This window comes from Muscardinus avellanarius (assembly GCF_963383645.1).
Source record: "Muscardinus avellanarius genome assembly, chromosome: 15".
Taxonomy (NCBI): Eukaryota; Metazoa; Chordata; class Mammalia; order Rodentia; family Gliridae; genus Muscardinus; species Muscardinus avellanarius.
Window position 1 is genome coordinate 18,635,597 of NC_137801.1, and position 25,238 is coordinate 18,660,834.

General features: G+C 40.3%; 1 protein-coding gene across 3 annotated transcripts in view; it reads right to left on the bottom strand.

The window, feature by feature from the left end:
- ATAD2B (ATPase family AAA domain containing 2B) overlaps positions 1-25,238 on the bottom strand; it is a gene marked incomplete at both ends in the record, with an annotated part of 143,164 nt that overhangs the window by 110,039 nt on the left and 7,887 nt on the right. For 2 of the 3 annotated variants that reach the window (XM_080711476.1, XM_080711475.1), the window contains 5 exons: positions 853-961; positions 3,342-3,444; positions 7,051-7,204; positions 7,724-7,773; positions 13,994-14,145. In XM_080711476.1, coding sequence (XP_080567602.1) covers positions 853-961; positions 3,342-3,444; positions 7,051-7,204; positions 7,724-7,773; positions 13,994-14,145 — 568 coding nt within the window. Of the gene's footprint in view, positions 1-48; positions 87-848; positions 962-3,341; positions 3,445-7,050; positions 7,205-7,723; positions 7,774-13,993; positions 14,146-25,238 lie in introns of all 3 variants that reach the window. The other variant, XM_080711474.1, reaches the window with a different exon arrangement.

A 25,238-nucleotide genomic window follows, 5' to 3' on the forward strand; every position in this document is an offset into this window, starting at 1 on the left:
AGTATTCAGTTAACAAAAAGGTGAAATCACATTATAAATCTGTCTCACCTATACTGAATTTCCCCAAAGGAAGCAATAAAGAAGTTCTAGCTGTAACAATAATAATATTTACTCAATAAAGAACTTTCATTAGAAATACCAGCTCTTCAAAACTGGCTAATGTTTTACACATAGAATTTGAAAAATAAATGCATTCTTCTTCATATAAGCTATACAAATACTGGAAACTACTAAGACTACTAACCTACATTTATAGTGCATCAAATCTCCTGAAATTCATTTCTATAAAATGTAATGGGTAAGGAATTCATAATCCACGGAGACAATGAGCTTTCTTCATGTTCCCAGTTCCAGTCTTACAAACTCAATTTCTAGTACTTCAACCCAAAAAGGTAAAGAACAATGCAATGTCTCCACTAATATCAGCAATGCCATTTTCTCTACATTTCACCATTTATTTCTCAGTCTAAAACTAACTCAAATCCAAATAAAAGGTTTAGAGGACATGGAAAGCAAAATAATCTTCTGATCAGGAGGTACCTAAATACAAGAGGCCGCACTTAACAAGCCAATTGGCCTGTGGCAAATACCACTACATACTAGAACCCACTGGAACGACCAAGAGCTACTAATGAAATATATCATATAACAACGTGTAATGTACAGTAAAAGTATTTTTCCTAAATGGAGAAAATGAAATTCAGAATGCTAACTGAATTTAAATTACTTCAGATATAAACTTCGAAAGCCAAAAATCGCCTAACCCACTAGTGTTTTACATATGACACACGTGTATTTTCTTCCCTTGCACCTGAACTTCCTTGTATTTACTTCGTAACGCGTTTTACAAACCTTCTTCTTCACCCTCAGTAGAAACTTCATGATGATTTTGTATACCGTAACTATTTCTTCTCAATGATTTTCTTCGCCTTTTCACTCTTGAATACATATCCATGTTTTCCTTTTAAAACGAGAAATATGTCAAATATCAATATAGTATTTATTCTCTGCTAGAAATATTAACCCAACAGGATTTGCCTGTTTAATAAAATTTTTTGAATACCTATTGCAAGGCACAGATTTGTGAAAATGGTGCTTCCTGATTTCAACACATGAAAAGGACAAAAAGAAAAAAAACTTAAAAATTATAAATTGAGTAAGGCACAGTGGCACACACCTATAATCCCAATATTTGGGAGGCTGAGGCAGAAAGATCCCAAGTTTGAGGACAGCCTTAGCAAGTAAAGAGACTCATCAACCCAGTGAGATCTTTTTTCAAAATAAAAATAAAATAGCTAAGAGACAGAATGCCCCCGAGTTAAATCTTCAGTAAAAATAAATAAATAAATAAATGTACAATTCTAGCAACACTTTCTCCTCGAAGCAAATTATAGACCTGAATGAGGCAATAAGACAAACTAGATTTTTTTTTTTTTTTTGGTGGTGCTGGGGGTGGAACCCAGAGGCTTTCTACCTCCGGGCTATACTCCCAGACCTTTTATATATTTTACTAGAAACAGGGCCTCACTAAGTTGCTGAGAGCCTCACTCAGTAGCTGAGGCTGGCTTCGAACCTGCGATCCTCCTGTCTCAGCCTCCCAAGCGCGGGGATTACAAGCGTGCGCCACCATACCTGGCTACCAAAGAAAATTTTAAAAAGAGAGGTACAAAGTACTCCAAAATTCAAAATAGAGGACCTTCCTCTTCTACTAGCAAAGGCAGGCAGAATTTGAAAGGAAACTTAACTCAGTAGTAGGACTGCGACTGTGACTAAACAGAAATAGTAATAGGAGTGGGGTACGGTGGCGGAGGCTTATAATCCCAGCATTCGGGAGGATGAGACAGGAGGATCGCAGTTTGAGGACACCCTCAGCTACTTAGTGAGGCCCTTTGCAACTAAGTGAGACCCTGCTTCAAAGTAAAGAATAAAAATAGGGCTGAGGATGTAGCTCAGAGGTAGAATGCCCCTGGGTTCCATCCCCTGTATCACAAAAAAAAAAAAGTAATATGAGTGAAATGTATTGAGCAAAATTATTGATTAATATTTGGGCAATGACATGTGAGAAAATGAAGTTGAAGTCAGATTATAAGGATCCGGGTATTTTTAATTCACTGCACAATTTATTTTATTTATTTTTCTTTCTTTTTTTTTCTTTTTTTTTTTTTTTTGCGGGTCTAAGGATGGAACCCAGAGGCATTCGACCTCCAAGCTTCACCCCCTGCCCTATTCTTTATTTTGAAACAGGGTTTTACTGAGTTGTAGAGGGCCTCACGAAGTAGCTGAGGCTGGCCTCAAACAAGCGATCCTCAGGTCTCAGCCTCCCGAATCCTGGAATTACAAGCATGCACCACCACGCCTGGCTTCACTGCACAATTTAAAAAAAACATTAAAGGGGCCAGGTGTGGTGGCGCTCACTTGCAATCCCAGCATTCAGGAGGCTGAGACCAGAGGATCGCCATTCATGGATAGCCTCAGCTACTTAGTAATACGCTCCCCAACTTAGTGAGACCCCGTCTCAAAATAAAGAATAAAAAATAGGGCAGGAGGTATAGCTTGGAGATCGAATGTCTCTGGGTTCCATCCCCAGTGCCCTCTTCCCCCCCCAAAAAAAAAAAAAAAAAATTAAAGGGAGCCGGTCGTGGTGGCACAAACCTGTAATTCCCGTACTTGGGAGGCTGAGACAGGAGAGCCAAAGTTCGCAGACAGCCTCAGCTACTTAGTGAGGCCCTCTGCAACTCAGTGAGACCCTGTTTCAAAATAAAGAATAAAATATAGGGCTGGGGGTGTAGCTTGAAGGTAGAATGCCCAAGGGTTCCATCCCCAGTACCATAAAAATAAATAAACGAATAAATAAATAAATAAATAAATAAAATTAAAGGTTCAAATCAGAGGGGACAATCAGATCTACACTTTAAGATGACTTATCTAGCAAATGTGTAGAATTTCTCTGGATCAATAAAATCCCAAACTAAGTTGGAAATAAAGAGGAAAGATCATTGATTTAAAATAATCCATCTGAAAAGCCAGGTGTGGTGGCGCACGCTTGCAATCCCCACGCTTCGGAGGCTGAGACAGGAGGATCGCACAGGTTCGAAGCCAGGCTCAGCTATTTAGTGAGGCTCTCAGCAACTTAGTGAGACCCTGTTTCCAAGTAAAATATAAAAAAATAGGTCTGGGAGTATAGCCTGGAGGTAGAAAGCCTCTGGGTTCCACCCCCAGTACCACAAAAAATAAATAAATAAAATAAAATAATCCAACTGTTCCTCATGCTCCCTTTGAATTCCTCATTCCTTGTAAATAATCAAAATACTTGCAGAAGCTGGCCCAATTAATATACTCACAAATTCTGTATCTGTCCACATTCTAAGTCGCTCTACTTCTCCAGATCGTCGATTTCGTCGGATATTAATGTTGTCCATTTCTTGGAGTACAGCTTCAGCAGTACTAGAAATAAATCATTAACAAAAGGAGGGTTTACACAAGGGTGGGACCTTACACTATGTCACATGAGTATAAGGGTTCCACATCAAAGCATAATCCAATCACCTCAAATATGTAACATATATAATATCCCAATGGAATATCTCATATCATATAGTGTGTGTGTGTGTGTGTCTGTCTGTCTGTCTGTCTGTCTCTCTCTCTCTCTCTCTCTCTCTCTCTCTCTCTCTCTCTCACTGTGGATTGAATCCAGTGGCATTCTACCTCTGAACTACACTCCCAGTCCTATTTTATTTTCTCAGAGGTAGAATGCCCCTGGGTTCAACCCTCAGTACTGCACGTTAAAAAAAAAAAAAAGATAGAACCAGACCATCTTATACTTTAATATAAGCATTAAAATAAAACATTTATTTATTTACTTATTTATTTATTTATTTTTGCGGTACTAGGGTTCCTGGAAGCCCTTCTATCTCCAGGCTACACTCACTCCCAGACCTATTTTATATTTTTTATTTGGAAACAGGGTCTCTTAAGCCAGGGAGGCTGGCTCCGAACCAGCGTGATCCTCGTCTCCACCTCCCAAGCACGGGGATTACAAGTGTGCACCACCATGCCTGGCAAAATAAAACTTTTTAAAAAATAAATTCAGGCCGTGCATCGTGGCGCTTGCTTGTAATCCCCGCACTTGAGAGGCGGAGACAGGAGGTTTGCGCAGGTTCGAAGCCAGCCACGCTGGCTTAAGAGACCTGGTTTCCAAATTAAGAAAAGTATAAAAATAGGTCTGAGAGGTAGAAGGGCTTCCAGGAACCCCAGTACCACCAAATTAAATAATTAGTTAATTAATTAATTCAGGCTTTTGTTTTTAAGACTCTAAATAAACAAACCCATAATGTCACTATAACTGACTACCCTTTACTGAGGCCTGGTGGTGCATGCCTGTAATTCCAGTACTTGAGAGACTGAGACAGGATGATCACAGGTTCAAGGCCTACCCTCAGCAATTTAACAAGACCCTCTTTCAGAATAGAACATTTTAAAAGGGCTGGGAATGTAGCCTGGAAGTAGAATGCCCCTGGATTCAATCCTCAGTACCAAAAAACAGAAAAAGGAGTCAGGACCTTTAACGGTAATTAGGTCACAGGAGCACCATAATCAGGAATGGATTAAGGTTGTTAACACCGGATGTTAGTTGTCAAAGGAAGAGTTTATCCCCCTTTCTCCTCCCCCTCTCTCTCCCTGCCTCTTGCATGCTCTTGCCATGGGATACCTTCACCAAGTTATGCCACAGGAAGAAGGCCCTCCACAGTTTCAGCCCCACTACCTAAGAGTTCCTAGCCTCTAGAACTGTGAGAAATAAATTTCTTTTCCTTATAATTTATTCAGTCTGTGATATTTTGTTATCATAGCAGAAAACAGACTCAAACAATGTATCATCTGAGAAGAATAAAGCTTCAAGGATGCAAATGCTAAGTGTTGCTCAATACCATATACCCAGGCTCAAAAGCCATCTTGATAAAACAAAATTGCATTCAATTTATTTAGTGCTAGAGACTAAACCCAGCACCTTGCATACACTAGACAAGCATTCTACCACTGAGCTGTAACCCCAGACCCTCTTATCCACTATATATCAACAATGGAACTTAGTATTGCTTGGAGACTGTGAAAAGCACAAATATTAAATGAGCAAATATCAAGCTGGGCATGGTGGCACACGCTTGTAATCCCAGTACTTGGGAAACTGAGACAGGAAGATGCATAGATTCAAAGCCAGCCTCAGCTACTTACTGATGCTCTCAGCAACTCAGTGAAACCCTGTTTCCAAATAAAGAATAAAAAAATAGAGCTGGGGTTGTAGCTCGGACATAGAATACTCCTGGGCACCATCCCCAGTACCACAAATAAATAAATTAATTAATAAGCAAGCAAATATCAAAGAACTATAATAGTCAAGATTTTTTTTGTGTGTGGTGCTACTCCTGTCTCAGCCTCCCAAGTACAGGTGTATGCCATCACACCTGGCTAGTAGTCATGGTTTTTTTTGTTGTTGTTTTTGGAGGGTTTTTTTTTTTGGTGGTAATGGGGGTGGAACCCAGGGGCTTTCTACCTCCGGGCTATACTCCCAGACCTTTATATACTTTATTTGGAAACTGGGTCTCACTAAGTTGCTAAGCACCTCACTCAGTAGCTGAGGCTGGCTTCGAATCTGTGTGATCCTCCTGTCTCAGCCTCTCAAACGCCGGGATTATAAGGGTAAGACACCACGCCCAGCTTACTAGTCAAGTTTTGGGTTTTTTTGAGGGTTTGGAGATGGAACCCAGGGGCATTTGACCTCCCTGCCCTATTTTTTTTTTTTTTTAAATTCTTTATTTTGAAACCAGGTCTCACTGAGTTGCAGAGGGCCTCACTAAGCAGCTGAGGCTGTTTGCAAAGCGGTCTCAGCCTCCTGAATGCTGGGATTACAGGCCACGCCTGTCAGTAGTCAAATTTTAATAAAATTACTTTTTGTCTTATCTAACTATGTACATGAGCTTAAGACTATTATAAAAATCACTTTAAATCTACTAACCTAAAGAAGAAACTTATAATCACTGCCACCATTGTTAACTTCAAGTAAGTCTTAAAAGAATTGTATTTATTGCCAAGTCAGTGCTTTGATCGTCTTTGTAAAAGCAAAAACTAGATTAATCCAGGCGTGGTGGAGCAGGCTTGTAATCCCTACGTTTGGGAGGCTGAGACAGGAGGACCACACAGGTTCAAAGCCAGCCTCAGCTACTTAATGAGGCTCTCAGCAACTTAGTGAGACCCTGTTTCCAAATAAAGTATAAATAGGTCTGGGAGTATAGCCTGGAGGTCAAAAGCCTCTGGGTTCCACACCCAGTACCACCAAAGAATAAATAAATAATAAACTAGATTAAAAATAAAGCCAGGCATGGTGGCGCATGCTTGTAATCCCCGCACTTGGGAGGCAGACACAGGAGGATAGCACAGGTTCGAAGCCAGATGTGTTTCCAAATAAAACTATAAAATAGGTCTGGGAGTGTAGCCTGGAGGTAGAACAGTTTCCAGGAACCCCAGTACCACCAAAAAAATAATAAAAATTTAAAAAATAAAATAAAAAAGCCGGGTGTGGTGGTGCACGCTTGTAATCCCAGCATTGGGAGGCTGAAACTGGAGGATAGTGGTTCGCAGACAGCCTCAGCTACTTAGTGAGGCCCTCTGCAATTTAGTGAGACCCTGTTTCAAAATAAAAGAATAGCCGGGCGTGGTGGCGCATGCTTGTAATCCCTGCGCTTGGGAGGCTGAGACAGGAGCTTGGGAGGCTGAGACAGGAGGATCGCACAGGTTCAAAGCCAGCCTCAGCTACTTAGTGAGGCTTTCAGCAACTTAGTGAGACCCTGTTTCCAAATAAAATATAAAAAAGGTCTGGGAGTATAGCCTGGAGGTAGAAGGCCTCTGGGTTCCATCCCCAGTACCACCAAAAAAAAAAAAAAAGAATAAAAATAGGGCAGGGGTTGTGGTTCAGAGGTCAAATGCCTCTGGGTTCCATCCCCAGACCCACAAAAATAAACAAAATCAACGAAAATGGTTACTACATAAAATTCATACCTATTTACTAGTTGGTCAAATAACAAACTCTGGTTCACACTTTCGAATCTGTTTTTCCTGGATCGACAACTTTTTCTGACTTCCATGTCATCATTTATACAAGAAAGGTCACCATCTCCCTTCTTTTCTCCTCGAAGGGGATGGCTTCGAAGGGCTACAAGAAGAGAGATATTTTCATTTCAATGTACAAAATACAAAAAGGAATGAAGAAGGAAACATTTAAAAATCACTTTTAAAGACTAAAAAGTTGAATATACTATCTTTATCTTATCTAACTATGTACGTGAGCTTAAGACTATTATACAAATCACTTGAAATCTACTAACCTAAAGAAGAAACTGATAACTACCAGCATTAACTTCAAGTAAGTTTTAAAATAATTGTATTTATTGCCAAGTCATTGCTTTGATCATTTTTGTTAAAGTAAAAACTAGGTTAAAAATACTTCAATATTCTAAACTTTCTATAATTCTTATAATTTGTCATAATATCTTAATTATTTTACTTACATTGGTTTCTCAAAATTTAATATTTTTACTATGACTTAAATCCAGCCATTTGCAACTACATGTTGAGCACAGTATCACATTACTCTATTTTTATCTATTTTAATGCTTAACCTATACCATTATAATAATTTTAATACTAATCAGTTTTGTAATAGAATACTCACATAAGCTACTGTGTCCGTTTTGTAATGCAGCACCAGGCTGAGAAGGTAACCTAGAAGACAATTATATTTAATATGCGAACACATCAACTTTTGTTTAGATAAGTAATAAATGCAGTAATACTGAAATTATTTTAATTTTTAAAATGTTAGTAAATAGTCTTTTATTCAAGATAAGATTTTTGCATTCTAACATTGCTAAGTTACCAATTAATAAAACAAATTATCTAAGAATTATTTTATTCCTTCATGAAAAACTTTACTAGCGAGATGTGGTGGCACTTTTTATCACCAGTATTTGGGAGTTTGAAGTGGAAGAATCCCAGGTTTTGGGTATTTTTTTTTTTGTTTTTTTTTTGTTTTGTTTTGTTGGTACTGGGATTCCTGGAAGCCCTTCTCCATCTGGGCTACACTCCCAGACCTATTATATATATATATATATATTTTTTTTGGGGGGGGGGGTCTCTTAAGCCAGAGAGGCTGGCTCAGAACCAGCGCAATCCTCCTGTCTCTGCCTCCCAAAAGCGCTGAGATTACAAGCCTGCGCCACCACGCCCAGCTAGAATACCAGGTTTGAGGCCAGCCTCTGCAATATAGCAAGACCCTGTTTCTTTTTATTTTTTATTTTTTTGTGGGTCTGGGGATGGAACCCAGGGGCATTTGAACCCAGAGGCATTTGACCTCGAGCTACACTCCCTGACCTATTTTTTATTCTTTATTTTGAAACAGGGTCTCACTAAATTGCAGAGGGCCTCACTAAGTAGCTGAAGCTGTCAGCGACCACAATCCTCCGGTCTCAGCCTCCCAATACTGGGATTACAAGCGTGCGCCACCACACCCAGCTAAGACTCTGTTTCAAAATAAAAAATTAAAAGGGTTGAGGGTATAGTTCAGAGGTAGACTGCCTTTGGGTTAATCCCCAATACCAAAAAGTAAAACATAAAAGAAATAAAACAAGAAAAGTTTTTGTTTGGGGTACCAGGAGATTGAACCCAGAGGCATTCTACCTCCAAAATATACCCCCCACTCCTGCCCAATTTTATTTTTTGTTTGAAAACGGGGCCTCACTAAGTTGCAAAGGACCTAAGTTGCTGAGGCTGGCTTTAAACCTGTAATCCTCCTATCTCAGCCTCCCAAGTATTTCGATTACAACCATGTACCACCACATCCTGCAAAAAAAAAAAAAAGTTTTAATAACATTGTAAACTGAACTTACTCTGTTAAATTTACTCTATAAGTTAAAATCCCAATTTTAACTGAAAAAAGGCTTAATTAAGGTTAGCATACAGAATAAATTCAACTAAGGATATAAATAATCAGTGATAACTGGCAATACTATTAGTTTGGGTTGACAAATTAAATTTTAAAATATGGCAAACTTATTCAAACAATAAGTTGTAAAAGAAGAAAGTACTTGAAAATCAGTATGATTCAATAATGTCTTTGTACCAGTATTGGAAATGGCTTAGGAAGATTTGAGAAAGCTCTGATTATTAACAGATATATTTCAGAAATAATTGTGTCAAAATGGCAGACCTGGAGAAAGAAAGGCTTGGTTTCCTTCAGGAAGCAAACAGCTATTGAAACTTGGTAAGAGAGGGGAGAACTAGGACTTCCTCTGTCTAAAGACAGATCTACATGATTAGATAATCTAGCTAAGATAGGAGGGGGGGGGTTGGCCTGACCTTTGATCATGACCTTGAAGAAAAAAGACCTAGGCTCCCTGCTCCACCTTTGCAGGGAAATGAGGGAACTACTTCAGAATTACGTGAACAAGATGGAGGTCATGTGTATAAAAAAGCTGGGTCCACGCGTGGTCCCTTTGGTGAATTCGCTTGAATTGCCCCTGCCCTGTGCCATTTCTGAATGGCATGGGGCTTTAACTGTCTTCTGTATTTGTATCTTTTTAATAAACTTCTTTAAATCTTCAGCAAAAGTCCGGTCTAAAGTGTATTTACCATTAGCTCAGGACAAGAACCGCGGTTTTTCTGGGCGTTTTGGGTTTTGTTGTGGTTTGAGGGAAATTGTGTCTGGGACCCTAACAGGAGTACCCGGGAACAGTTTCCCCAAAACCATAATATTCCCAACCCGTAACAGTCTTCAGAATATTTTAGGCTTGGCGTGGTGGCACATGCTTGTAATCCCAATACCTGGAAGGCTGAGACAGGAGGATCGCACAGGTACAAAGCCAGCCTCAGCAGCTTAGTGAGGCTCTCAGCAACTTAGTGAGACCCTGTTTCCAAATAAAATAGAAAAAAAATAGGTCTGAGAGTATATCCCAGAGGTAGAAGGCTCCTGGGTTCCATTCCCAGTTCCACAAAAAAATTAATTAACTAAATAATTATTTTACACATTTAAAACTGGGTTCCATCCCCAGTTCCACAAAAAAAAATAAACGAATAAACAAAACTGAAATGAAAAGTCAAATGACTTCTCAAAACAGCATACCCCTATTTTACTTTTTATTTTGAGACAAGGTCTCACTTGAGTTGCTGAGGGTCTCACTAAAATGCCCAGGCTGACCTCTAATCTGCAATTTCTGGTCTCTGCATTCCAATTATTGGGATTACAGGCATGCATAACCAGCTTCAAAACAGTCATTCTATAATTCTCCCATTTAGGTGGAACAAGAGAAATTTAAGTGTTAGAAAAGTATTAAAAAGGTCATAAAAACACGAAGATTAGAGGTAAAGTCACAGTACTTACTAGTGTAATCAGAAAATAAGTAAACAATAACAATTACTACATAATAAAAGAGCTATCAAGCTGGGCATGGTGATGAACACTTGTAATCCCAGAATTTGGGAGGAGGATCATGGTTCAAGGACAGACTCAGCTACTTAGTGAGGCCCTTTGCAACTCAGTGAGACCTTGTTTCAAAAATAAAGAATAAAAAAATAGGGCTGGGGATGTAGCTCAGTGGTAGAATGCCTGGGTTCCATCACCAGCACTGCAAAATAAATAAATAAATAGATAAGTAAACAAATAAATAATAAATGAGCTATCAATGCAACCTACAACCACACTGGAAAACACATTTTTTTTCTGTTTACCAGGGTTTGAACCCAGAGGTAGCCTACTTCCCAGAGGTAGAGCTACACTCCCAGCCCTATTTTATTTCTATTTTGAAACAGGTCTTGCTAGGATGATGCAAGTCTCACTACTTGCTGGAGCTGTCCTTTGTACCAGTATTGGGAAGGGCCTAGGAAGATTTGAGAAAGCTATGATTATTAATTTATTTCAAAAATTGGGTGAGGGGCAAATCTGTGCAAGGACTTGGTTTCTGCCTAAAAGCAGGCAACTATTCCAATGTAAATTAACCTAGCTAAAAGTAATTAACAAGTCAATAGGAGAGGAGAACTAGGCCTTTCTCTATCTAAACACAGATCTACATGATTAGATAAGCTAAGATGGTAGGAGGGGTCGACCTTCATGAAAGGAGACACCTTGCCACACCTTGCTGGGGGAGGTACCTTACAGGGTAAGGGGAGGTTGGTAGCTGGGGAAATTCTCTAGAATCACTCTCAAAATCCATTTAAAACCACATAGAAGCCTGCGCTTGGGAGGCGGAGCCAGGAGGATGGCGCTGGTTCGAAGCCAGTCTCCTTGGCTTAAAAAGCCCTGTTTCCAAACAAAAAATATATAAAATAGGTCTGGGAGTATAGCCTGGAGGTAGAAGGGTTTCTAGGAACCCCAGTACCACCAAAAAAGGAAAAAAAAAACCACATAGAAGCAAGGCATGGTGGCACATGCTTGTAATCCCAGTACTTGGAAGGCTGAGACAGGAGACAGGAGGATTGCAAGTTTGCCACCAGCCTCAGGTACATAGTGAGGCCCTCCACAACTCAGTGAGACCATTTGAAAACAGAGTCAAAAATAGGAATAGGTGTGTAGCTCAGAGGTAGAACACCCCTGGGTTTAATCTCTAGTTGAGAGTGGGGCACAAAGAAAACTAATTTTTTATGGCTTCATAAATATACTTTGGCTTTGGATGCAACATAACGTTAACTCAACTTAATCACAAATTATCAGTTTATTCAGAAGTCTGAATTCTAGCCATATGCAAGAGCAAATTGTTGTAATTTTGCCTCACTTAAATTATGCAAAACAATAAAATGCAAACTCCAAAATCATTCCACAAAAGAAATCTAAAAGCCGGGTGTGGTGGCACAAGCTTATTCAGGAGGACCACAGGTTTGCAGCCAACCTTAGCAACTTAGTGATGCCCTCTGCAACTTGGTAAAATCTGGTTTCAAAATAAAAAATAAAATAGGGCTGAGAAGAAAGAAAGAAAACTGACTCATTCATGTAATAAATGCAACATACAGCAACAGGTAGGTCAAGGGTAAGAGTATAAGTTAATGACAGTACCCACCTGCTTTCCTTTTATTTTTTTTTGGGGGGGTGGTTCTGGGATTCCTGGAAGCCCTTCTACTTTAGGGCTACACTCCCAGACTTATTTTATATATTTTTATTTGGAAACAGGATCTCTGAAACCAGGGTGGCTGGCTTTCAACCTGCAAGATCCTCCTGTCTCCGCCTCCCAAGCACGGGGTTTACAAGTGTGCGCCACCACGCCTGGCTTCCTTCCTTCTTTAGACAGGATCTCCCTTTGTTAAACTTCTGGACTCTAGGGGGGCACTTCAGTCTCAGCCTCCCAAATAGCTGAGATTATAGGCATCTATATGAGAACTACCCATGTGGTAGTCTCATACTAAGCAACATCATCATAATGTTCTAAAGCTGTTTCATCTCACAGATGATGAATGAGTGTGAGAAAGGGGAGAGGAATCAATAGCATTTTTCTACTTAGCTTGTACAAAATGAAAAATAAAAAATAAAAAATATGACTCAGCTGGTCACAGAGGCACACACTTGTAATCCCAGCATTTGGGAAGCTGAGACAGTAGGATGGTGTTTCCCAGCCAGCCTCGGGTACTTAGTGAGGCCCCTTGCAACTCAGTGAGACCCTGTTTCAAAATAAAGAATAAAAAATAGGGCTGGGAGTGTAGAATGTCCCTGGGTTCCATACCCAGTACTGCAAAAAAAATTTTAAAAAAAAGAAAAAAAGTATGACTCCTCAGGGACTAGTATATGTACATATATATGTCAAAATCTATAAAACCCCAAGGCGCGCGTGCGTGTGTGTGTGTGTGTGTGTGTGTGTGTGTGTGTGTGTTTTACTGGGGATGGAACCCAGGGGCCTCCTCCTATCTCTGGGGTACACTCCCAGACCTATTTTATATTTTATTTGGAAAGGTCTCGCTAAGTTGCTGAGAGCCAGCTGAGGCTGGTTTCAAACCTGTTAGATCTTCCTATCTCAGCCTCCCAAGTACTGGAATTACAAGCATGTGCCATCATGCCTGGCTCCCAAGAATTTTTTTAAGCAGTAACAATATCCAAAATCTACTTACATAATTGAAATTAAAATATTTTTAAAGGAGCCAGGCATGGTAGCACACAATTGTGATCCCAGCATTCAGAAGAATCACAGTTCACGGATAGCCTCACCTACTTAGTGAGGCCCTTTGCAACTCAGTGAGACCCTGTTTCAAAAATAAAGAATAAAAATAGGGCTGGGATGTAGCTCGGAGGTAGAAAGCCCCTGGGCTCCATCTCCAATACTGCAAAATAAAATATCTTTAAAGGAATGAAAACAAAGGGCTTCCTTTTGGTTACAGTTCACATAATCAATAGCGCTTCTACATCAAAGACTTTGAAGGAAAAAAATCAAAGTTTCTTTTTCTTTTGCAGTACTGGGGATGAATCCAGGGGCATTCTAGTTCCTGGCTACACTCCTAGCCCTATTTTATTCTTTATTTTGAAACAGTGTCTCACTAAATTGTGGAGGGCTTCACAAGTTACTGAGGCTGGCCACAAACCTGCAGGCCTCCTGTCTCAGACTCCCAAGTTCTAGGATTACAAGCATGCACCACCACAACCAGCAAAAAAGGTTTTTTTTTGATACATACTGAACAAAACACAAAGAAAATTTAGAACTATAAATATACATAAATACTCTGTACCTGTCAAAATCCTTACCTGTTAATAACAGTCTTTATTAAGTACTATACAATTTTTAAAAACAAATGCATTTTAGAGCATATTTGGACATAATGAAATTACAGACAGAATTATACAATAACTTTAAAACAATTTAGAAGCACATCTATTGCATTTATAAGACATTAGTTGTTTTGAAAGTCTACAAGTTAGCACTAATGTCAACCATGAATCATGTCAAAGAATTCCGAAGTCCTCCTTCGCTCTCACCTGGCCTGTCCAGCTGGTAAGTTCCATTCCTCTCTCTGACTAGTACTCCGTGATTTTGATTTGTCTTTGCAAACAGAATCTGGTTGTTTCAAAGTGCGTTTCGCTGGAGGAGATACGTGGCTATCGCTTAAACTACCATCAACTTCAGCTTTCTGAAAGACATTAAAAAAATATTGTTCCTATTAAGAAAAAACCTCAAGCCGGTCATGGTGGCGCACACCTGTAATCTCAGTACTTGGGAGGCTGAGACAGAGGATCACAAATTCCAAGTCAGCCTCAGCTACTTAGTGAGGCCCCATTTCAAAATAATAAAATCGGGTTGGAGGTAAAATGCCTCTGAGTCCCATCCCCAGTACCATAAAAAATAAAAAGCATTAGAACATACTCAAAAGTAGTCCCAAAGAAAGCAACATTATGTGTTTTAAACTATAGATGTACTTGTGAATACAGAAACTAATACCTATGAATTACCTTATGTATTTTTTGCTTATTTTTTCTGCGGAGCTAGAGATTGAATCCAGGGTCTGTGTATGCTAGTCAGTGCTCTACCATTTAACTGCACACCAAGCCTGTACTTGACCCGTTTAGACAGCCCAGGAGTAGTGGTGCATGCCTATAATCCCAGTACTTGGGAGGCTGAAACAGAAGGATCAGGGGTTCACAGCTAGCCTCAGCAACCTGAGTGAGGCCCTATTTCAAAATGAAAATTTTAAAAGGGCTGGGGTACAGCTTGGAGGCAGAATGCCCCTGTATTCAATTCTCAATACCAAGAAATAAGTAAAGATAGCCCAAACTAGCATTAATCCTTCTAATCAAATCAAATAATTTATTACCTTTTTGGCTAAGTACAGAAATCCAGTTACCCTTCAATACCTACTTATTTACAAAATAATCCTAAAGAATCTAACCCAAATTAATATTTCTACCTATCAGTTATATCACAATTTTATCTGATCAAGCGTGTGTACACACCTTTCTCTGTCTGTTTCGCTCTCTCTCTCCTCTCTCTCTCTCTCTCTCTCTCTCTCTCTCTCTCTCTCTCTCTCTGGAATTGAAACCAGGGTACATTTTATCTCAAAGCTCTCTCTTTTTTTTTTTTTACAGTACTGGAAATGGAAATACAGGGGCATTCTACCTCCGAGCTATACCCCCAGTCCTATTTTTTAATTCTTTATTTTGAAACAGGGTCTGAGTTGCAGAGGGCCTCACTAAGTAGCTGAGGCTGGAGGAGAACCCAGATCCTCCTGTCTCAGCCTCCCAAATGCTGGAATTACAAGTGTGTGCCGCCGGGCATGGTGGCGCATGCTTGTAATCCCCGGCTTAGGAGGCAGAGACAGGAGGATCGTGCAGGTTTGAAGCCAGCCGCACGCGCTGGCTTAGGAGACCCTGTCTCCAAATAAAAATGTAAAAATAGGTCTGGGAGTGTAGCCCGGAGGTAGAAGGGCTTCCAGGAACCCCAGTACCACCACCAAAAAAAAAAGTACAAGTGTGTGCCACCATCCCCAGCTTATTTTCTATTTTAAAACACAGTCTTGCTAAATTGCAGAGGGTTTCACTAAATTGTTAAGGCTGACCTCGAACCTACAATACTCCTGTCTCAGCCTCCCAAGAACTCGAATCACAAGTGTGTGCCACCATACCCTGCAAGCTGTTTCCATATTGCACCTCAGATATTAAAATTTCCCAAACATGCTCTAAAAACAAGAAATATTTATTATGGAATTGAACACAAAATAGCAAAAAAAAATTTTTGGTATTGGGGGTGGAACCCAGAGGCTTTCTACCTCCGGGCTGTACTCCCAGACCTATTTTATATTTTATTTGGAAACAGGGTCTTACTAAGTTGCTGAAAACCTCACTAAGTAGCTGAGGCTGGCTTCGAACCTGTGTGATCCTCCTGTCTCAGCCTCCCAAGCGTGGGGATTACAAGAGTGCGCCCCCAAGCCCGGCAGCAAAGTATTTTAAATTTAACAAGTTTTAAATAAACTGAGTATATAATTCTTTGAATTGAATATCAATTCAAGTGAGTTTCTTACTTATTTATTGGCCAATAACATATCCTACTGGCTTTTTTCAGTTCCATTAAGAAGTGTCTCGGGCCAGGCGTGGTGGCGCACGCTTGTAATCCCCCCCCCCCCCCCCCGCGCTTGGGAGGCTGAGACAGGAATATCGCACGGGTTCGAAGCCAGCCTCAGCTACTCAGTGAGGCTTCCAGCAACTTAGTGAGACCCTGTTTCCAAATTAAATATAAAAAAGGTCTGGGAGTATAGCCCAGAGGTAGAAAGCCTCTGGGTTCCACCCCCAGTACCACCACCAAAAAAAAAAAAGTGTCTCTGAAACTTGTCTACATACTACCTGTACAGGAATCACCTGTATTAGTCATTACAGAAACATAACCTGCTGAACTAGACTATCTGGAGGTGGAACATTTTTAACAAGGGCCTCCAAATGATGCTTAGTACACCTAAGTCTGAAGCCCTCAAGCGACTAACATAGTTCAAGTAGGATAGGAAGCACATTACCCTAACCACTGCACGGCACTGCTACATGTACTCCTTATCATGAGGGTATCAAATTAGTCTTGGGTCTCTAACAGGGATAACTTCAGAATAAAAAGCATTACAAAAAGGTTTTTCTCTTCAAAGAAATAAAGGGAATTAGGTAAAGCAAACAACCACGTAAATAGGTACAACATAATTACTTCACCATTTAATTAACTTCAAGCTTTGGGAAAGCTTTTATCTGCATCTGATAATAACAATTCACCTTTAATAAGATAATCATAGTGCTCAGCCTGAATTTTTTCATCTTCAAAGCATTTTACTAGCGAATTGTAACCTAACCCTTTGAAGGATGGCATTACTGGTTTCATGACAAAGATATTTCAGAGACATTACACAATCTACCTACAGCCATTTTGCAATCTGCAGTCAGAATGATTACAATTCATGAGTACAAACCAATGGAATAGTTTCATTTTTAAAAAACACCTAGTTAGAATCTACTATGTACATAAGACATGGAAGGCAATGATTAAAAAACAAAAAACCTCAAATCGGGCATGGTGATGCATGCTTGTAATCCCAGTACTTGTGAGGCAGAAGGATCCCAGGTTCAAGGCCAGCCTCAACTACTTAGTAAGGCTCTCAGCAACTTAGTAAGGCCCTGTTTCAAATTAAAGAATAAAAACAGGGCTGGAGGTATAGCTTGGCGGTAGAATGCCTCTAGGTTCAATCCTCAGTTCCACACAAAAAGAAACAAAAAAACTGGCAGAGAACCTGCAATGCTCCTGCCTCAGCCTCCCAAGTACTAGGATTACAAGGGCCATCATGCCTGGCAGATGTTTTTTTAATTTGTGAAAGTCACTTCGAGTCCCTTAAATCACACAGAATATACAAAGCTTAGAAACAAGAGGACAAACCAGGCACAGTTGGGCCATGCTTATAATCCCTCATAGTGGGAGGCTGAAAAAGGAGGATCACAGGTTGGAGGCCAGCCTCCGCAACTTAGACCCTCAGCAATTTAGTGGCACTTTGTCTCAAAATAAAACAAGGCTGGGGGTGAGGATCAAAGGTAGAATGTCCCTGGGTTCAATCCTCAGTATTTTTAAAAAAAGAAAAAGGAGAAGGAAGAGGAGGAGGAAGAGGCGGAAGCAGAAGGCAAAACCTTAAAAAATGCCTACATTAAGGAGATGAGCAAAGGGTCTATCATAGAAACCAGAAAGAAAATATAGTGTCCCACTACAAGAGGGGAGAGTTCAAGTTTGTCCCAAAAAGACTTGGAGAAAGTCCAGTCAGCCAGTGGGTCTGTCTTTAGAAGACCACTATTCCTTTTAAGTCGGGTAATTTCTGTGAAAAGCTAGGCATAAATCACTAGGTAAAAAGCTGAGTGAGTAGTGGAAAAGTATCAGAACTGTAGACCTACTCTTAGAAGTTTCAAAATAAAGAAAACAATTCTTAAAGAATTAAAAAGTAGAAGTCAGAAAAGGTTGTTCTTTTGTAAAATAGGATGATCTGGTTTCTTGTAAACAGAAGGAACCACAAAAGAGAATAAAATCATTTTTTTAAAGAATAAGGTAACTGATGAGAGAAAGAACTTGAAAGAAACACTTTCCAAGTTCAACCAGAAAGTGTATGGGTGCAATCAATCTTTCCCAATTTCCCTAATAAGACAGTCCTTTTGTCTCCTTTTTTTAAACAAGTACTCCAGTTTTCATGAGAAAGCTTAGAAATGCAGTAAACCTTTTTTCTTTCATTTATAAGAATGCACAAAGGTAATGGGTTGCCATGACTGCAGAAAACAAAACTCAGACTGCTCTTTATTTACTTAAGGTCAACTAGTCTACAAAGTCCTGAAACTGCAGGCACACAAAATGTCCTGAATTTTCTTCAAATATCCCAAAAGCAAGATTTACTAGTTTAGTGTTTCTAAACAATCATCAGAAAATTTAGAACTCGAAAAAACACAGAAGCAAGTGGCTAAGTTGAAGAAAGATTAAAAAATAAAACTATGATAAGTGATTGAACCCAGGGGTATTTTACCTCTAAGCTACATGTCCAGCCCTTTTTCATTTTTTGTTTTGAAACAGGATCTCACTAGGTTGCTAATGCTGTCCTCAAACCTGTGATCCTCCCATCTCAGCCTCCCAAGCACTGGGAATATGGGCATACAACACTTCACCTGGTTTACGTCATAATATTTAAATGAAAAAAAGTGTGGGCATGGTGGCACACGCCTCTAATCCCAGTACCTGGAAGGCTGAGACAGGAGGATCACAGGTTCAAAGGCAGCCTCAGCAACTTAATGAGGCTCTCAGAAATTTATTGAGGCTCTCAGCAACTTAGTGAGACTGTTTCCAAATAAAAAATAAAATAAGTCTGGTTGTGTAGCCTGAAGGGAGAAGGCCTCTGAGTTCCATCTCCTGTAACACACACACAAAAATAAATAAATAAAATAAAATATTTTGCCAAGAAGCTGAAATTATACCTCATTAAGATATATGACAGAAAGCTGGGCGTGGTGGCACACGCTTGTAATCCCAGCACTCGGGAGGCTGAGACTGGAGGATCGCGGTTCGTGGACAGTCTCAGCTACTTAGTGAGGTCCTCTGCAACTCATTGAGACCCTGTTTCAAAATAAAGAATAAAAAACTGGGCAGGGGGTGTAGCTCGGAGGTCAAATGCCCCTGGGTTTAATCCCCAGATCCTCAAAAAAAAAAAAAAAAAAATGATGTATGACTCAAAGCAACAATTTTTCAAAAAAAAAAAAAAAAAAGCTGTGGAGTCTTGCATGCTCTACGTTAGCCAGTCATGGTGGTACATTCCTGTATCCTAGTACTGTGGAGGCTGAGACAGGAGAATGGCAAGTTTCAGGACAGCTTGGGTTGGGAGTGCAGCTCAAGAGGTAGAATACCCTTGGGTGCAATGCTGAGCAACACACACACACACACACACACACACACAATTTACTTTAAGCTAGGCACAGAGGTACACACCTGTAATCATAGTAAAGAGTCTGAGACAGGAAGATCGTAGATTCAAGACCATCATGCAGTAATTTAGGAAGACCCTGTTTCAAAATAAAAATAAAAAGGGATGGCTAATACCTCAATGATAGAACACACCTGAGTTCAATCACCAGTACCACAAAAAAAAAAAAAAAGGAAACTAGTAAAGACAGGCACAATGGCATATGCCTATAATCCCCATACTTGAGAGGCAGAGAAAGGATCATAAATTCGAGGCCAACCTCAACAATTCAGTGACCCCCTGTTTCAAATAAAAGGGCTGGGAATATAGCTCGGAGGTAAATTGCCTCTGGGTTCAATCTCTAGTACCAAAACAAACAAATGAAAAAAATACTTAAAATTTTTTAACAGGAAAACAACCCACAAGCTCATAAACTCAAGCTGCCAGTTTCTCTTCTCTGGCTTATGCAAATGTCTTTAATGAGTTTCTCCTACTGTTTTTATGCATACATTTAAATTTCTTTTCAAGCTCCACACTGGGGTCTTACACACACATACACACTCTGTGTGGGAGCAGGGGTAGTGCGGATAAAACCCAAGGGCATTCTACCCTGAGGTATATCCCCAATCCTTTGTATCCTTTTATTTATTTATTTATTTTCGGTACCAGGGATGGAACCACGGGCATTCTACCTGCTAGCTACACACCCAGTCCTATTTTTTAGTCTTTATATTTTTTTGAAACAGGGTCTCACTGCGTTGTGAATGGCCTAAGTAGCTGAGGCTGTCTGCAAACTGCAATCCTCCAGTCTCCAACTCCAAAATGCTGGGATTACAAGTGTGCGCCACCACTCCTGGCCTTTAAGCTTTTATTTTGAAACAGGTTCTTGTTAAATCACACTATGCTGGCCTCAAACCTGCAATCCTCATGCCTCAGCCTCCCAAGTACTGGCATTACAGACAGGTACCATAGTACTGGCTTGGAGGTCTTGTTTTTTGTTTTTTTGGGTTTTTTTTGGAGCAAATTCTCTTAGCTTGCAGAGTTACTGACAAAACCATGACACTCATTCACCCTAAATGGAAGCACTGGGGTATGTTATTAAGTTGTACAGGACATGAACTTTATACCCAACAACTTCGAGTGGGTCACTTAACACAACGAGCACCTTGAGGGTTTGTGCAGTCTTCCTCAAGAAACACTAAATCTTGTTTAAGCAAGTACCTGTCAGCCAATTTCTTAAGCAGGCCATTAAAAGTTTTAAAAATAAGCTGGGCGTGGTGGCGCACACTTGTAACCCCAGCATTCAGGAGGCTGAGACCAGAAGATCGCAGTTCATGGACAGCCTCAGCTACTTAGTGAGGCCCTCCGCAACTTAGTGAGACCCTGTTTCAAAATAAAGAATAAAAAATAGGACAGAGGGTGTAGTTTAGAGGTCGAATGTCCCTGGGTTCCATCCCCAAACTCGAGAAAAAAAAAAGTTTTAAAATAATTTGCTTAGGGAAAAAATTTTCTTCTGAGTGCCAATATCTGAATAAAATGAATTCCAGCTTGACATGGGTGGTCCAAGTCTGGAATCCCCCCCTCAAAAAAAAGACCTAGAGGTTAGGGGAGTGTGGTAATCCCAGTTCTTGGGAGGCTGAGAAGGGAGATTCGAAGCTTGCAGGTTTGAGGCCAGCCTCAGCAATGTAGAGAAATCAGCAACCTAGTGAAACCCTGTTTCGCCGGGCGTGGTGGTGGCGCACCACACGCTTGTAATCCCCTCGCTTGGGAGGTAGAGACAGGGGGATCGCTCAGGTTCGCGGCTGGCTTAAGAGACCCTGTTTCTAAAAATAAAAGAGGTCTGGGAGTGTAGCCCAGAAGCAGAAGGGCTTCCCGGAACCCCAGTACCACAAAAAAAATATAAAAAGAAAAAAAAAGAAACCCTGTTTCAAAAACAAAAACAAACAAACAAACAAAAAAGGCCAAGCATGGTGATGCACGCTTGTAATTCCAGTACCAGGGAGGCTGAGAAAGGAGATTCGAAGGTTCGTGGCCAGCCTCAGCTACTTAGTGAGGAGGTTCTCTGCAATTTAGTGAGACTCTGTTTCAAAAAACAATAAACAGCTGGGCGTGGTGGCACCTTTGTAATCCCCTCCCTTGGGAGACTGAGAGAGGAGGATCTCACAGGTTCAAAGCCAGCCTCAGCTACTTAGTGAGACTCTCAGCAACTTAGTGAGACCCTATTTCAAAAAAAAAGGATAAAATAGGTCTGGGAGTGTAGCCTGAAGGTAGAAAAGCCCGTGGGTTCCACCCCCAGTACCATTAAAAAAAAAAAAAAAGGAAGGAAGGATGGAAGGAAGATGTAGATTTGGAGGTAGAATGCCCCTGGGTCCAATCCCAATACCAAAATTATTAATAACAATATAAATTCCAGAAGGAAAGAAAAAGAGAAGTAATATTTGGAGAAAAATCATGAAGATAAATTTATCACAATCAGAAAAAAATGAAAACCACAGATGGAAAGATCTAAGATTACCAAGAGAGTGTGAAGGAAAAAAAAAACTCATCCCTAAAAATATAGTAAAATTATGAATGAAGAAAAAAATTTACATATGCTTTAAGACACACTAGATTGCCTACAAGGAAGAAAGCCAACATAACTTCAACATTACACTGTGCGCAAGATGACAACAGTGTCAGGTGCAGTGGCACACCCGTGGAGTGCCAGCAACTTCCTACTTGGGAGGCTGAGGGAGCCTTCCCAAAGTGTGAGGCCAGCCTGACCAAATGAGTGAGAGCCAGGGTCAAATAAGAGCTGGGAATGCAGCCCCTGGGTTCAAGGTAGGAACTCCGGATGAAGTTCAATGTCAGAACACTTATCTAGCATGCTAAAACTCCTGAGTTTCAATCCCTAGTACTGCATAAGAAAAGAAAAAAGGGAAGATGGCGACGGAGAAAAGCGGGGCTTACGAGCCCCGCTAACAACCAATCTCTATTACCACAAAATCAGCGCCTTTCATAGCCAGAAAACACCATCAGCAGAGAAACAAAAAATGTAATTACAAGGGACAGAGAAAAAGAGGGCTGGAAAAACGAGACACCAGAAAGAAACCAGACCGCAGTGCTGCAGCCGGAGCCGCAGAGCGAAGCGGCGGGCGCCATTTTCCCTTGCAGCACCAGGCTCCAGAGAGGAGGGGAACTCATAAGGGAGCTCAGAACCAGAGAGGAGATAAGCCGGCCTCACGCCCGAGGACGCGGCAGCAGTGCCTTACTGACGGCAGCAGCGGTGAGCTCACCGGACGGCACCAGACCAACTCACTCAACAGCCCACCAGGCTCCAGAGAGGAGTGGCGGACAGAGAGCCGAGGTGAGCTGCTGTGGATCAGCCAGGAGGAATTCGGCAGATTTCTCGGTGCAGGGAGCATCTAAAGCTCCCAGAGGCTGGGCTCAGCACACCCTGCAGGGACTCAGAGCGGAGCTCAAAAACAGAAAAGAAATACACCAGCCTCACGGCCGAGGGCGTGGCAGCAGCGCCATACTGCCACTAGCGGCGGCGGCAGCAGCGAATTCACCGAGTCCACGATAGCTCCATCGGCGCACTCAACAACAGTGAGTCAAATTGTGGCCCCTAGAGAAGAAATCCCAGTACTGTACTCCCAGGGACTTGACCCAGTGGGGGAGTGGCGGTGGCAGAGATATCACACCATAGGAGAACGCCCAACCTGGCACCCCCCATGGTCTAAGGCAGCCTCAACTGACTCCCTGGGTCTGAGACTCTGCAATACAACCCAGTAAAGGAGTAGTGGGGACCGAGATACTACAGACTCGAGATCCAGAGTACCTTAAGTGAAGTCGTAGTGACCCAAGGGAAGAACCCAGAGAAGGCACAAACTTCCGAAATCATGGGAAAGAGGAATAACAATGGAGCAATGAATGCCCACAACCCCACAACATCAGAACCTGATAAAACAGAAATTCAGAGATTTCTAGAAGATCAAATCAGGAAAATAACTGTAGAAATAATAGAGATTTTTCTAAAAGAATTCAGAGAGAGCCAAAAAGAGATAAAGGATGCAATTAATGAAGTAAAGGCCTCAATTCAAAGTACAAACAACTGACTAGACCACATGGAGAATAGATCTTGCTCTTAGAAGATGATCATTCAAAAAATGAACACATAGTTTCTAATTTAGAAAAAAAAATCCAACAGCAGGAATCTGACATTGCAAAAATATGGGCCCATTTTAAGAGAGCTAACCTAAGAATAATTGGGATAGAGGAGGGAAAAGAAGGTGAACCCAAAGGGATCAACAATCTCTTCAAGGAAGTAATAGCAGAAAATTTTCCAAACATAGAGCAAGAGGTTGATACACAGGTCCAGAAAATTTATAGAACTCCCTTTAGAGAGGATCAGAGAAGAGGATCCCCACGCCACATAATTTTCAAAATGAACAATGTGGAAGCCAAGCAGAGAATCTTAAAGGCAACAAAAACAAAGGGCCAAGTGACATTCAGAGGCAAACCAATTAGAATCACTCCAGACTTCACAAACCAAGTCACGAGAGCCAGAAGGGCTTGGAGTAACATATTCCAAACTCTGAAAGAAAACAACTTCCAGCCAAAAATTTCCTATCCAGCAAAACTTTCTATCAAATTAGATGGGGAAATAAGAAGCTTCCATGACAAACAGAAACTGAAGGAATTTATGTTTTCAAAACCAGCGCTAGAGAAAATACTCAAAGAGATTAACTACAAAGAAGAAATAGGTCACACCAAAACCAGAGAAACAAGATTTTCCATCCAACAGACAACTAAAATTGGTTATCTGTGGAGATTCATTATTTATGTTAGTCTTTTACCTATCTCTAAATTGTATTGTTTGCTTTTATTGTTGCTAATTTTTAGAATTTCTAGTTGGAATATTAATATAGCTTCAGATATAGCATTTGAAAATATTTTATCCCATTCTATCAGTAACTTTTAACTCTGTTTACATTGTCTTTGGATATACAATATTTTTTTTATTCTTTAGGGAGTTTGTTTACCCTTCTGTTGCCTGTGCCATTGAAATCATATCCAAGAAATCACTGCCAATTTCAATGTTGTGAGGTTTTATGACCCAGATTTTCTTCTAAAAGTTTATAGTCTTAAGATTTATATTTAGGTCTTTTATCTATTTTGAGCTAATATTTGTATATGATGTTAGGTAAGGGTCCAATTTTATTCTTTTTCATGTAATTATTTTTCAACAATACTTAGTTAAAAGATTAGTATTTCCTCCACCAAATATTCGTGGAAGCCTTGTCAAAAATAACTTGACAATATAGGGAAGAATTTATCTCTAGGCTTTTATTTAACTCCAATGGTTTATATATCTGCCTTTAGAACAGTACTACACTGTTTCAATTATTGTAGCTTTATATGGTTTGAAATCAGAAAATATACATCTTCTAGCTTTGTTCTTCTTCGAGATTGTTTTGGGTATCTAGAGTCCATATGCCATATCAGGATAGATTTTTTCTGAAAAATAAATGTATGATAGTTTCACCTAAAAAAAAAGAAAAAAATATTCTCTGGTAAGAAAGAAAGCAAAAAGAAATATTGAAATGTTATCTTTAAGTCATCAAAAGCTTGGTATCAGACAAATGAAACTGTTATGTGAGATTATCATCGTTAATATTGGATAAATTGCTATAAAACTAGATGTCAACCACTAAGCCAAGCATGGGAAGGAGGGATGGGGAGGGAATGGGGTGGGGATCGGGTAGGGGCTAACTGGGCGATGTGTGCATGTATGT